Source organism: Sus scrofa, chromosome 1 (genome assembly GCF_054392235.1).
Source record: "Sus scrofa isolate SSC_HxYL_T2T_F1_AM1 chromosome 1, Sscrofa_HxYL_maternal_Yorkshire_Landrace_v2.0, whole genome shotgun sequence".
In the NCBI taxonomy this organism is placed as follows: domain Eukaryota; kingdom Metazoa; phylum Chordata; class Mammalia; order Artiodactyla; family Suidae; genus Sus; species Sus scrofa.
In genome coordinates, this window is record NC_139383.1 from 199,807,698 (window position 1) to 199,822,835 (window position 15,138).

The 15,138-nt window shown below is 36.3% G+C and overlaps 1 protein-coding gene across 49 annotated transcripts in view; it reads left to right on the forward strand.

The window, feature by feature from the left end:
* The window catches only part of LRRC9 (leucine rich repeat containing 9), a 115,162-nt gene that overhangs the window by 24,165 nt on the left and 75,859 nt on the right, over nt 1–15,138 (forward strand). For 42 of the 49 annotated variants that reach the window (XR_014819985.1, XR_014819986.1, XR_014819998.1 and 39 more), the window contains 3 exons: nt 1,788–1,943; nt 7,393–7,589; nt 8,520–8,651. Coding sequence is in view for 33 of the 49 variants with exons in the window: in XM_021062222.2 (XP_020917881.1) it covers nt 1,788–1,943; nt 7,393–7,589; nt 8,520–8,651 (485 nt within the window). In the remaining 16 variants the exon portion in view is untranslated. Of the gene's footprint in view, nt 1–1,787; nt 1,944–7,392; nt 7,590–8,519; nt 8,652–15,138 lie in introns of those variants that run through there. The other 7 variants (XM_084982448.1, XM_084982415.1, XM_084982451.1 and 4 more) reach the window with 1 other exon arrangement.

Consider the following 15,138-nt stretch of genomic DNA (forward strand, 5'->3'; position numbering starts at 1 on the left):
CTCCTTCCCCCTCCCCCATGGCAATCACAAGTTTGTTACCTATGTCTGTGAGTCTGAAACAAGATTTTCTTGATCAGGACTTTTTAGTCTGTTAATCATCACCCTAAACTGTTCCATGTTATAAATGCCTTATTTTCTGCAGAAGAATTTAGTGATTTCAGTTTCAGAATTTCAAAATATGGGTGGGAAAAGGGATTCTTTTGACTGTTCATCATACCATATATTTGTTTCCATTCCATCTTCCTTTTTTTTTTTTTTGGTCCCACCCATAGCATGAGAAAGTTCCCCAGGCCAGGGATCAAACCCAGGCCAGAGCACTGACCCGAATCACTGCGTGATAGCACCAGATCCTTAACTGCTGTGCCTTAAGAGAACTGCCTCCATTCCATCTTTTATACCAAATAATTCTGTTGGGATCTTGACTATCTACTAAATAAATTACATATTATTTTTTTTCTAACTTTTTTGAGGTATGGATATCCTGATAAAAAATGCCTTCATTATTTCAGGTAAATAGTTAAAACTGGGCCACATTATAATATATACTTGATTTGTTTATTTTCTTCTCAGCTAATTCTTTTTGACTAATATAACTCATGAGTGCCATTTACCTGGTGTATTTCTTAATGGCGGGTATAAGCAATTTACCATGATAAACGTTAATAACTGCATGATACACTGGTTTTAAGGAATTCAAGATAACTGGATTAGAATTGACAGTTTACTAATTTGCTCAATATAAAACAAGTTCACTTAGAGCATCCTTTTATAGATTTGAAAAAATTACATGAATTCCTATTTCACAGTCTTGTTTTTAAACAATGAACTGAATAATTTACATTTGCTTTTCTTCCTATTTTTTCCTGGAAAAATTATTTTTCCCTAAATTAATCAAATAGGAATATGTGAGCTTCAGTAGTACTACTGCCTCATTAGCTAAATGATACTATTTTGTAAACTGAATTTTTTTTTTTTTTGTCTTTTTGCCGTTTTCTTGGGCCGCTCCCACAGCATATGGAGGTTCCCAGGCTAGGGGTTGAATCGGAGCTGTAGCCACCGGCCTACGCCAGAGCCCACAGAAACACAGGATCTGAGCCTCGTCTGCAACCTTCACCACAACTCACGGCAACGCCAACTCCTTAACCCACTGAGCAAGGCCAGGGATCGAACCCGCAACCTCATGGTTCCCAGTTGAATTTGTTAACCACTAAGCCACGATGGGAACTCCCTGAATTTTATCTATAGTCTCTAAGTTGTCATCCTGGAAGTAAATGTACATATGCATGATGCTTAAACTATTATCTGCAAAGAAAATCTTTGACATTATATATTTTGCTTATTAAATTTAGAGAAATCAGTTTCCCTCATGGCTTAGTGGTTAACAAATCAGACTAGTATCCATGAGAACATATGTTCAGTTCTTGGCCTCACTCACTGGATCCAGAGTTGCCATAAGCTGTGGTGGAGGTTGCAGACACAGCTTGGATTCTGCATTGCTATGGCTGTAGTGTAGGCTGGCAGCTACAGCTTTGATTCGACCTCTGGCCTGGGAGCCTCCATATGCCACAGGTGCAGCCCCAAAAAGACAAAAAAAAAAAAAAAATAGAGAAATCTCCGTAGCCATTATCATTTCAACTAATATCATAATCAGTAAAAATGCAAAATTTTTTTAAGCATGCAAAATTTTAAACTGTTACATACAACATATCACACTCATATATTACCATTACTAATTACCTGTAATGTTTTTTGTTTCAGCTAATGTTCTGGCTTTTTCTCACTTTTAGACCACAGCAATGAAGAAAATAATGTATTACAACATGCGCATAAAAACTGTTCAAAGGCATCTTAATGAAGACCTTGAAAAACTGAATGATCGAAAATGTAAATTACAGAAGTTGCCAGAAGAACGAATAAAATTATTCAGCTTTGTGAAAAAAAATGTAAGATTTAATACTATAAAATTTCAGTGACCATTTAAAATCAATACCAAGTTTCAAATAAGTTTGCCCTGAAAATGTTTTGATTCTAGGTGTTTAACTAAGCTTCATTCTCTGCTTAGAAATCTGCAATTTAAAAAAGGTTTAGGCTTATTACTTTATAAAGTTTTTAAATGCAATATAATTTAACATGATTCAGCATTATAGAATCTATTAGATTTATTTCACCACATTTTTATTTTTTTTAATTTGCTTTTTAGGGCCACACCCAAGGCAAATGGAGTTTCCCAGGCTAGGGGTCTAATCAGAGCTATAGCCACCGGCCTATGCCACAGCCACAGCAATGCGGGATCTGAGCTGCATCTGCGACCTACATCACAGCTCACAGCAACACCAAATCCTTAACCCACTGAGTGAGGCCAGGGATCAAACCGGCAACCTCACGGTTCCTAGTCGGATTCATTTCCGCTGAGCCACAATGAGAACCCCTTATTTTACCACATTTTTATTAGATACCAACAGGCTGTGCTTAAAATTCATTTTCTTGTCTAAAGTGCTAAAATATTCCTTTACTAAGGTGTATAGAAAAACACCTATTAAGGTGTATAACATGGTGGAGACTTTATAACAAGCTAACTTTAGTAGTTATATGTGCTTTTTTATCTAGAATAAATTGATTTCCTTTACTAAAAGTAGATTCTGAAAAATGAAGGATTATTTACCTCAAAACAGAACTTTTTATATATAAGAACCTATTGAATTTTTTAAAAGTATGAGAAAATAATGACTTATTCAAAAAATGATGTTACAAAGGGGAGTAGGGGAACTGGATCCTTAGTTTACTTTACCAAAAGTAAATACAGTAGAGAGAAAAGAATCAAATGTAAAAATGAAAACATAAAAAAGCTAAAGATATATAGATTAATATATTTAACTGATCTCAGCCTGTCAAATAAGAGAAATACTAGAAATCCCAGGGAAGAGGAGTTCATGTTGTGGCGCAGTGGGTTAAGAATCCAACTGCAGGAGTTCCCGTCGTGGTGCAGTGGTTAACGAATCCGACTAGGAACCATGAGGTTGCGGGTTCGGTCCCTGCCCTTGCTCAGTGGGTTAACGATCCGGCGTTGCCGTGAGCTGTGATGTAGGTTGCAGACGCGGCTCGGATCCCGCGTTGCTGTGGCTCTGGCGTAGGCCGGTGGCTACAGCTCCGATTCAACCCCTAGCCTGGGAACCTCCATATGCCGCGGGAGCGGCCCAAGAAACGGCAAAAAGACAAAAAAAAAAAAAAAAAAAAAAAAAAAGAATCCAACTGCAGTAGCTCGGGTCGCTACAGAGGCCTGGGTTTGATCCCTGACCTGGCACAGTGGGTTAAAGGATCTGGTGTGGCACAGGTCACAACTACAGCGTGGATTCAATCCCTGGCCCAGAAACTTCCATATGCCTCGAGTGTAGCCATAAACAAATAAAAAATAAATCCGTAAAAAAAAATCACAAGGAATAGAATTTAGATTTGATTGAAAAAAAGTAAAATGCTTTGTACTAAAAAGAATCATTAATTAAAATAAACAATAAATGACAATCTGAAAGATTGTTTTCAGCTAACATGATGGACAAATGTGGTATCTTTCATATAAAGATGCTTATAAATAAAACAGGACAAAAAGTAAATATCCAAATAGAAAAATTGAAAAAAATACATAAACTATCATTTTACAAAAGAAGAAATAAAAACTGACAAACTGACTACTTCATTTGAAACAAGGTATCAATCTGATTATTAATTTCTTAATATGAAATAACATAACAATCAACCATTTTCACCTATAAATTTGTCATAATATGACACATGTTAGTACTTTGCGTGGTGAATGAGTGTGACACTCATTACATCATTGATGGGAGTGTAATCAGGTCATATATATTATCAAGAGCCTAAAAATGCTCGTAGCCTTTGACTCAGTAAATTACTTCTAGCACTCTATTCTAAATATTTGGATAAATATTTATATACAGGGATATTCATCCCAGAACTATTAATAACAAAAAAATTGGAAACTACCTAAATGTTTAAGAAAAGAGGAAGACTTCTTCATTCTTAAAATAGAATAGTATGTAGCTATTAAAAACCAAGTTTTTGGTTTTTTTTTTTAAGAGTTAGGACAATGCTAACTTAATTTTTTTAATTTTTTAAGTTTATATGATTTTTATTTTTCCATTATAGTTGATTTACAGTGTTCTGTCCATTTTACTGTACAGCAAAGTGACCCAGTCATACATATATATTCTTTTTTCACACATTATCCTCCATCATGTTCTATCTCAAGTGACTAGATCTAGTTCCCTGTGCTATACCAGCAGGATCTCATTGCTTATCCACTCCAAATGCAATAGTTTGCATCTATTAACTCCAAACTCCCAGTCCATCCCACTCCCTCCCTCTCCCCCTTGGCAACCACAAGTTTCTTCTCCAAATCCATGAGTTTCTTTTCTGAAAAACCAAGTCTTTTAAATATATTTAATACTCTTTCTAAAATGAACAGGTTTAAATTCACTTTATAATCAGAAAGATATTCTTAAAGTTAAAATACTAACACTATTTAAGTTATTTGAATACAAATCACAGGAAAACAAGTATATGGAAATCATTTTATATCTTCCATTTTCATGTGCAAATGGATTATTAATATGTGAAAAATAACAGCTATAGATTATATAAACTATGGACATTTTTATAAAATATGCTTACTTAGTTTTTTATCAGCTGGATATAACCATTATAGAGAAAGGAGTACAGATACTTAGCAAATTTGTATAAACCTCTCTGTGTACAGTACAATTTATCCTGAATACAAGGCTGGGCTTAGTGTGAGGCCAATGAGGTACCCACCCTGGGCCCAGAATTTAAGGGAAGGCCCCAAACCTCCATAATCAAGGTAAGTTATATACTTTAATATAGTATTTAAAAAAAAAATGAATGCCAAAAAAGTCCATTATGAACAAACCCCCCCAAATATCAAAACTTTAAAAAAAGACACTGCTATGCTGAGCCATATAGGAGACTAAGGCAAAGAGAAAAATGTGCACCCTTATATCCATGTTTTTGTGTATTTTTATGTTAATTTTTCCAAGAATATCAAAGTAGTTGAAAAAATATTGAAAAATTTAAAAGTAGGAGTGATAATAACTTACATTATTTCAAGTTTAAACATTTTCTTTGTACCAAAGCCAGCATTTTTTCTTTTTTTTTTTAGGGCCACATATGGAAGTTCCCCAGCTAGGAGTCAAATTGGAGCTACAGCTGCCGGCCTATGCCACAGCCACAGCAACACATGATCTGAGCCATGTCTGTGACCCACACTGAAGCTCACAGCAATGCCAGATCCTTAACTCACTGAGCAAGGTCAGGGATCGAACCCCCATCCTCATGAGCCATGACGAGAACTTCCTAATTTTTTTTTTAATTTAATTTTATTGGAGTAGAGTTGGTTTACAATGCTATATTAGTTTCAGGTATACAGCACAGTGAATCAGTCATACATATAAATATATCCATTCTTTTTTTCTTTCTTTTTTTTTTTTTTTTTTTTTGCTATATAGGTTGTTACCAACTATTGAGTAGATTTTCCTGTGATATACAGTAGGTCCTCACTAATCGTCTGTTTATACAATACTGTGTGTTATTCTGTGTTCTGTCAATTTTCTACTATACAGCAGGGTGACCCAGTTACACATACATGTATACATTATTTTTTCTCACATTATCATGCTCCATCGTAAGTGACTAGATATAGTTCCCAGAGCTACACAGCAGGATCTCATTGCTTATCCATTCCAAAGGCAATAGTTTGCATCTATTAACCCTAGACTCTCAGTCCATCCCACTCCCTTCCCCTCCCCCTCGGCAACCACAAGTCTGTTCTCCATGTCCATGAGTTTCTTTTCTGTGGAAAGGTTCATTTGTGCCAAATATTAGATACCAGATATAAGTGATATCATATGGTATTTGTCTTTCTCTTTCTGACTTACTTCACTTAGAGTCTCTTGGAACAAGAGTCTCTTGTTCCATCCAAGTTGCTGCAAATGGCATTGTTTTGTTCTTTTTTTATGGCTGAGTAGTATTCCATTGTGTACATATACCACATCTTCCTCATCCAATTATCTGTCAATGGACATTTGGCTTGCTTCCATGTCTTGGCTATTGTGAATAGTGCTGCAATGAACATGCGGGTGCATGTGTCTTTTTCAAGGAACGCTTTGCCCGAATATATGCCCAAGAGTGGGATGGCTGGGTCATGTGGTAGTTCTATGTATAGTTTTCTAAGGTACCTCCATACTGTTCTCCACAGTGGTTGTACCAGCTTACATTCCCACAAACAGTGCAGGAAGGTTCCCTTATCTCCACACCCCCTCCAACATCTGTTATTTGTGGACTTCTTAATGATGACCATTCTGACTGGTGTGAGGTGGTATCTCGTGGTAGTTTTGATTTGCATTTCTCTTAATAGTCAGTGATGTTGAGCATTTTTTCATGTGCTTGTTGGCCATCTGTATATCTTCCTTGGAGAAATGTCTGTCTATTCAGGTCTTCTGCCCATTTATCAATTGGGTGGTTGGCGTTTTTGCTGTTGAGTTGTATAAGTTGCTTGTGTATTTTAGAGATTAAGCCCTTGTCAGTTGCATCATTTGAAACTATCTTCTGCCATTCTGTAAATTGTCTTGTTGTTTTTTTGGTTTCCTTTGCTGTGCCAAAGCTCGTCAGTTTGATTAGACCCCATGGATTTATTTTTGCTCTTATTACTGTGGCATTGGGAGGCAGACCTGAGAAAACATTTGTAAGGTTGATGTCAGAGAATGTTTTGCCTATGTTCTCTTCCAGGAGTTTGATGGTGTCTTGTCTTATATTTAAGTCTTTCAGCCATTTTGAGTTTATTTTTGTGCATGATGTGAGGGTGTGTTCTAGTTTCATTGGTTTGCATGCAGCTGTCCAGGTTTCCCAGCAATACTTGAGGAAGAGACTCTTTTTCCCATTTTATATTCTTACCTCCTTTGTCAAAGATTAATTGACTGTAGGTGTCTGGGTTTATTTCTGGGTTCTCTGTATGTCTGTTTTGGTACCAGTACCACACTGTCTTGATTACTGTCAAAGCCAGCACTTCTTATCATTTTACTTTGGCTATAGTAGAAGCTAACTCATTGATAATATTTTAAAAATCTTTTTTTTGCTTTTTATTATCAATCAAGAGAATTGCTGTGTTTGAAGTATTTAATATTGTCTTTCACTTAGTCAAGAGAAATTGGCTGACTGAACCCATACCAGTGTCATAATCACATGCTTGCTATGTTTTATGAATTTTAGCTTATTTATTATCTAGATTTCTACTTTACTAACTTAAGTTAATAAATAATATATATCACTAAAAGCTTTTGCTCTCTGGCACAATGATTTCAACAGTTGGAACGGGAACTGGCTGAACTCAAAGGATCTGGCAAAGTGCACAATGACAGATCTAATAACAATAAAGTAACTGAGCTTGAAAAATCAAAGAATGGTGAAACTGTCACAGAAGAACCAAGCCTTCAACAGAAGATAGTGACCAAATTAAATGCCCTGAATGAAAGAGTAACATTCTGGAACAAAAAAATAGATGAGTATGTTCAATGAATTATCTAGTTGTTCAAATCTGGAACGTGAGGGAATTGAATGTTCTGACCATTAGTTGAATTCAGTTCTCTTCTTTAGGAGTGGAAAGAATTACAGTGTGAAGTAAAACATGAAATGTGTCTCCAGTTCTTAGTAGAGATAAGCATCACTGGTTCAAATCTAGCCTACAGTGTTTTGCAGAGGCAATATACTAAGAACAGTGAACTTCCTAGTGGCTTCTTGTCACATCATTACCATCTGCAAACTAAAAACATTTAAGTTTTTTTTGTTTTTTTGTTTTTTTTTAACATTAGCTGCTACTGTTGCAGAAACTCACAATATAGATGAGATTGGGCAAAACACAACAGTTCTTTGGAATCATTTAGAAACAAACTCAGGTTGATTATCAACTAGAAACATAAAGCAAGATGACTTAAAAATACTGTGAATTTTCTTTTATTTACTAGGGCACTAAGTGATAAGTTAGTTTGCCCTATAATAATACTAACAAAATGATAACTAACATTTATTGAGTTTTTACTCTGCCAAACTCTTTGCTAAAAGATTTATATATATATTTATGTATATATATATATTGCATATAATCCTCAAAAAAGCCTAATCAGTTATAGGTAATATCAGTACTGACATTTTTCTGAGAAACTGAAGCAGAAAAAAATGTTATGACTTGTCTAAGATATGAGAGCCATACATTTCAGAGCCAGGAGAGTCTTTTAACCTTCACTTGTTCTGAAGTTAACAAAATTTGAAGTGCTGTTAATTGCCAAAAATAGAATGTCTTTTACTTGGTTTAACTGTTTGGTAACACCAAGCTTTCTCTATTCATTGGCAAAAGCCTTACATTAGCTTAAAAGAAACAATCATGAATTTTAATGTTGTGTTTTTACATCATTTGAATAGCTTTTTTTTTTTAATAGAATTGAAGCAATTTATCGTATTGAAGTAAAGCAAAAGAAGAAAAGTCATAGTTTATTGATCCCATTTTTGTTAATTGAGTTGGAGACTGTGGGAAATATCCACTTTGAAGAAGGCACTCGATCGGATGACTGGTAAATCTGTTTGAAATTTAGTTGTAGCTTTAAAACTAATTTTAATTGCTTAGGATCATCAACCAAAATATCAACTTGTAAAAATCTTAAAATGTCCCATTTTCAAAACACTTTCCATATAGAATATTCATCCACTGAAAACTGGCAGTCACCTACTTTAGCACCTATACATTTCTTTGTTTATTTACACTATTGCCATGAGCTAACCCTTGAAAACACCCTAATAGTATTTCTTTGCTCTTTAGTCAATTTCCCTTTGCCCAATAGCAGAATATAATTTAGAAGTTTACGGCCAAGTATTAATTTTATGTATGTTTATACTGTTTATTTCTGGACTGAATATGGCCCTGGATTCTGAGTAGTGGGTGAGACGTGAGAGCAGAGAAGGAATAGCAAAGCAGGATTGGCAATTGTAGGCTTCAAACACTGGAAGAGGCTGCCTATTAAATTTCCAGGGGAGTCCATGATCAAAGTCAAACCAGTTGTCTAGAGCTAGCTAGAGTCAGGGAGCACACAGACTTAATGAGCTAAAACAAGGCATACACTGAAAAACCAGAAATTCAGTGAAAAGCCCATCTGGATGGAAATGGGGAGAGCCACCCAAAACAGAAGCAAGAAGCAGGTATCCACACTTAAAATCAAGGCTTACTGGTAGGCAACAAAGAAGTGGTTGTGTTGCCTCAACTAGAGGGTGCAACCAAAAAAAAAACCAAAACAAAACAACAACAAAAGATCCTTAAAAAAGAAATCCTTTGCACAAAAAATATCATAATCATAACTTTCACACTTCTGAAATCACTTTCTCCAGATTAAGAGGCCTTAGACTGAACAAGCCAAAGACTGCCCTAGAATCCTAGAAGCATACTGCAAATTTGGGTGTGTGGAAAGAAACCAGGAAACATATAAAGCTACAGAACGGACTTCATATCACCACCCCAGAGGATGGTTTTACTCGCAGTCAGTGTTTTTAAAAAACACTGCTTCTGTGGAGTAAAATGCAAAACTTGCAATAAACTTTTTGGAAAGAAAAACATGTGATTGTAATGGGTTACTTTAAACCAAGCCTCCTGATTCTATTAGATGTGGCTCTAATTCACCTCTGTGAGTAAAGGTTCTGAAGGGCTTTCGGAGTAATTTGGTGGAAAAGTGTAAGGCACTCTGCCCAAGGCAGAAAGGGATCTTTTAAAATACTGTCTTTTGTACCAGTACATCCATTTACCCACCACTTACCACTGTTTGCTTCCCCACTATATTTGATTTTTATGTACAAAGGTATAAAAGGTGTTCATCCCAGTTCTCATGCAAACAAGTAGAGGCCTTGATTTTTCAAGTATAAGAACTGAATGAACTGATTTTTCAAGTATAAGAACTCTCTGCAGGATGTATGCATAATTCTACAGTCTTTCATTCATATTCACTAAACCTACACAGAATTGTTTTTTATCATTTTGTTTCTTTTTAATGCATTGCAAAACAAGTAGATTAGTGAAAAAAATATGTAAAACAAAATAACTAAAAAGTCATTTAAGTAATTATTTCAGCCTGATAGTAGTTAGATATCTTTGATGGACTTTGATAAGCATTAACAATTGTCTACTTGGTTTTAATAAGAATAACGATCCATTTTAAGGTGAAAATCAAATACATGTTGGAGGAATTTCAAGGACTTTTTGTTACTTTTAGCATACTACAAACTTGGCCACCTGAGCTCTGATCTTTTATGTATATTAAGAAATAACTACAAAAGGGCTTTAAATTGCTCTGAGTAGTACATATCTAGTTATTTTATTAAACACTGACTTTAATTAATATTTTTTAAGCCAATGATTTAGCACTTAAATAAAAGTACTGGAGTAAAGCTAGAATTAAAACATAAAGGTTTTCTATCAAAAAAGCCTATGTTTATTTCTTCAGTAAAAGAGTACTGCAGATCTCTAATTGTAAATCACTGAATATTTCTTAGCTTCATTTCTTTTATGAAAAAAAGGGCTTTATTTTTCAGTTTTAAAAAGTCCTTATTTTACAGAGACTTGCTTGTTGCGTAGATTGTTGGCACTATAGCATTTTCATTACAGATCATATGCTTTACCTATGTATTGCCAAATGAGTTATCTATTGACATCAGAGAACATTTATCAAGTGGGGACTCCAAAGCATCAAAAATACTGTCCTTGTGCTTGAAAAGCTTCAACCTGGTTATAGATACATGGCATTTACTATTTAAAGAAAGAACTTTCAATCACCACAAAACAATATATGTGACTCTGCAAGCTCCTTGAGGACAGACAGAATGTTTCATGTGCCTTATAAGTCATTACATCTAGCACAGGGCCAGCTAGATTCATAACTCAATAGGTAACTACTATTGCAGTCTCTATATCACTTTATATAGATACTCATTTAACAGGTTCACTTTTGTCTATAATAACTTTCAGTAATTAATCTGACTTTATATATATAAACATTCCATGCTGTACTGTCTTAGGGAGCTATAAAAATGTAGACTTGTTTTATACTGTTTTATCTTTGGTTTTGATATGGTTTAAGTCAGCAAGTCAGTTAACAGTAGTTATTAATTCTTGTTTAGGATTTTGAAGTGCATTTTAATAGATTTTAGTAAGCTGCAGCCATTTAAAATCATGTGCATTCTACATTTGTTAAATGGGTGCATCACTTGTATATTAATGAGCATTTGTAGGTATCTCTCTGTATAGCTGAATATCTTAGTCAATGATGTATATCACCACTATGGATGCTCACACATTCAGATCTTATTGAGTGAATGAGGACACCCAGTGAAATGAGGGGCCCCCACTCTCCTAACCTCTGCAGTTCTGGATGCTGTTAGCTATCTATCCCTTCCTTGTAACGTCACCTCTCTAATTTTTTGTACTTAGACATTTCCTATTTTCTTTTTACACTCTCCCTGACAATATTTTCTACTCCTGCACTTTCAAAAATAACTTATAGTTATAATCTCTCTCCTTTACCCCAGTCCTAAATTTCTCCCTGTTTGACATTTCTAGGTGAATGTCCAACTGGCAAGGCAAACTCCAACACATTTAACAGGGAACTCAACCATAAAGTAATAAAATTTACAGTGGGGCTAGAGTCAGAAAGCCTAGGTTCAAACTCTATCTGCATAGTCTTGAAACACTTATTTAACCCATCTGAATGTCATCTGTAAAATAAGAAAAATTAAAATCTACCACAAAAAGTTACTGCTAGGATTAGACAAGGTAATGTGAAAATACCTAGTTCTTAATCTTTTTGTTTTTGTTTTCCTCTTTCTGCCCACAGACCAGTCCTTCCCTCTCACTTCTCCATGCCTGTCTGTGGCACTACCATCCTCTTAGTCATGGAGGCACAACAATCACTGAAGCCCTTCTTGACTCCATTCTCTTCCTCATCTCCACATCCAGTCAATCTAAGACTCACAGCTTCTCACCACAATATCTCTTGCATTCATTCTCTCCTTTGTAACCAAAATCACCTGCACACGGGCCCCCATGACTTTTCTTTTAGATTATTGCTATATCAAGCACAGTCTTTGTGTGTAGGAGGCACTGGGAATTCACTGGCCAATGAGCATAGATACCTAAATATTTTCCCATACGGTCCCGTCCTACACAAAGAGAACTCTGGTAAAAACAAAACAAAAGCCTCTGTGGCAACCTGTTACCTTCCAAATTACATTCAAACTCTTCACCCTGACATCGAATGTCCTTCACTGTAGCTGAACTGTGTGTGCCTCACTGCTGTTGGAATATACCTGGAACACCATCACATAAGTGGTTTTATTTTTTGTTTCCTCACTCAGAATGCCTCACATTGTCAACCCTCTATCATTGCCTGTCAAAACTTTATCTTCAAGGCTGACATCAAAAGTCATTCATTGTGAAGAATTTTCTTGTCATCTCTGTCAGCTATAGTCATCACTGTTATTATTATCCTTTTTGAATCTTCATAGCACTGAGTTGTATCTCATCTACATTATACTGTTTTACTTTTTTACCCATTACTTTTTCACTCCGTTGGTTTCAATGAAGATAGATACTGCATCATTTTAATCTTTGAGTCTTTTCAACTTTGTTCACTTGCTCAGCATTCATCCACTGAGCTTCTACCATCAGTTACATTCTATACTAGGTGCTAGTGATAAAAGTCAAATAAGATAGGAGTTCCCGTCATGGCTCAGTGGTTAATGAATCTGACTAGGAACCATGAGGTTGTGGGTTCGATCCCTGACCTTGCTCAGTGGGTTAAGGATCTGGCATTGCCATGAGCTGTGGTGTAGGTCGCAGATGCAGCTGGGATCCCGTGTTGCTGCAGCTCTGGTGTAGGCTGGCAGCTACAGCCCCAATTGGACCCCTAGCCTGGGAACCTTCATGTGCCATGGGAGCAGCCCCAGAAAAGGCAAAAAACAAAACAAAAAAAGTCAAATAAGATATAGTTCCTGCTCTCATCAAGCATGCAATCTGGCATAGAAGACAATGATAGTGAAACAGTAGTAAGTGCTAGGATGACTGTACATGTGGAGAATGTCAGAGGGGCCAGCTATGTGAAGATCAAAGCAGAATGGGGAAGTTAGAGGAAGTTTTCTGTATAGTATAGTACGTTTGAAGAACTCAGGAGTTCCACATGACAAGGGCCTGATCTTTAAGGGTCTTGTAGGTAGGGCTAGGTCATTTGAATTTTGCCCTTAAATCTATGGGAATCCTTGAAAGAAAGTTATAACAGATTTCAGTATTTTTTTATACAGAGTCCTAGAGAGTCATTGTTTCAAGATTTAAGGTTCAGACTAAAATGTGTATACCTCAAACCAGTACTGACATGCTCCCCAGGGCATGTAGCACATATTCAGCAATGCTGTGACAAGTTATTCTCCATGAGGCATTGATAATATTGTCTCAGTACCTCAGCACAGATCTGTTCTCCTTCCTCCAGCAGTATTCCAGCCCTCTGGATGAGCCAGGTGACTGAATGAGTTGCTTTACTTCTGTGCCCCCAGGTAACACAGAGCCCTTGTCCTCTTAGCACTATCTTCAGGATGCTGGGAATTCCATGTAAGGAAGGGATCAGCTGCTGAATTTCCAAAGAAAAGCTCTGTGGAAGGATCACACTACTTGGAGTTTCCTGTGCCATTCCTGGCTCTTGCATTCCTGGGAGACCAGGCTAGAAGCTAGGAACTGTCCATTCATTACTTCAGTCTATTCTTGATTACCTCCCAGGGCAATTCTTACTTACTCTTTTGTTACCATGTAACAAAAACCTTATCTACATAAAATGCCTACAACACTAGTTTCTATCAGAGCACAATAATAATAGTAGCAGCAATAATTATAGTGCAAGCAATAGTGAGAGCTTCAGTGGTTCCAGGACATGTTATTTAGAGGTGACTTGGACTGATTCTAGGCCCATCCAGAAAATGATCCCTCTATATATGAAACTGTAGGTTCCCCACTTCACATGATGATCTGGTTGTTACCCAGACCTCTGAACTAGCTAATGACATCATGCAGGATTACAACACTATTTCTGTCTCCTATATCAGACAATGAGCTCCTCTGGGATTAGTTTGGTTTGGGCAGTTTAAATATCAACTCTAGGAAAGGATTAAATGGGCAGCTCCTAGCTGCACTGGTTCAGTTTTGCTGGTGAGAAAGGCACATGCTCTAAATAAGGAGCGTAAATGTTAGTCTTAGGGGGAGATAACGCATCTGGAAGCTCACCTATGTGATCTTAGCCCACACCCATGCTCAGGCCCTGGCTGATTATCCCAGTGAGGACCAGTCATCTCATTCAAAGGCAGATGTATCCCATATAGGAGCACTTAACTTCATTTTCAAATTGATCCATTTTTTTCCAAAGTTATTTTTATTTTTATTTACTTTCTTTTCATTATGGTAACATTGGTTTATAACATTATATGTTTAATGTGTACATAACACTTCTACTTCTGTATACAGTGGTGTGCTTACCTCTAAAAATTTAGTTTCCATCTGTTAGCATTCAGTTGGCCACTCCCTAAATCTCAAATTAATCTAAATTCTGTGCTACTTTAAAACAGGGCCAGAATTATTGTGAGCATGGTCGGGTGAGGGCAGCAGAGAGTAAATGAGCACTTAAGTATGTTTTCTTGAACGCTTCACAGCAGACTCCAACTTCTTCAATTCTTTTCTCAAATATCTTTTCTGAAAGGTCTTACCCAAGATCTATCTTGTATTCCCCACTCCATTCCTTGTCCTTAGCCACTTTCTTCGGAGCAACTATCAGTTTAGATTTTATGTCTGTCTTGTTTATTTTTGGCCAAGTCTCTTGAATTATATGATCCATGAGAGCAGAGACCCTGCCTCTTTCACTTCTACATCCCTAGTTAGGAAGTTACTGCAATAGTCCCACTGAAAGATAATGGTGAATTTGACTGGGGAATAGCAGTGGCAATGATGAAACAGGGTCATAGTCAGGATGTATTTTAGATACAGAG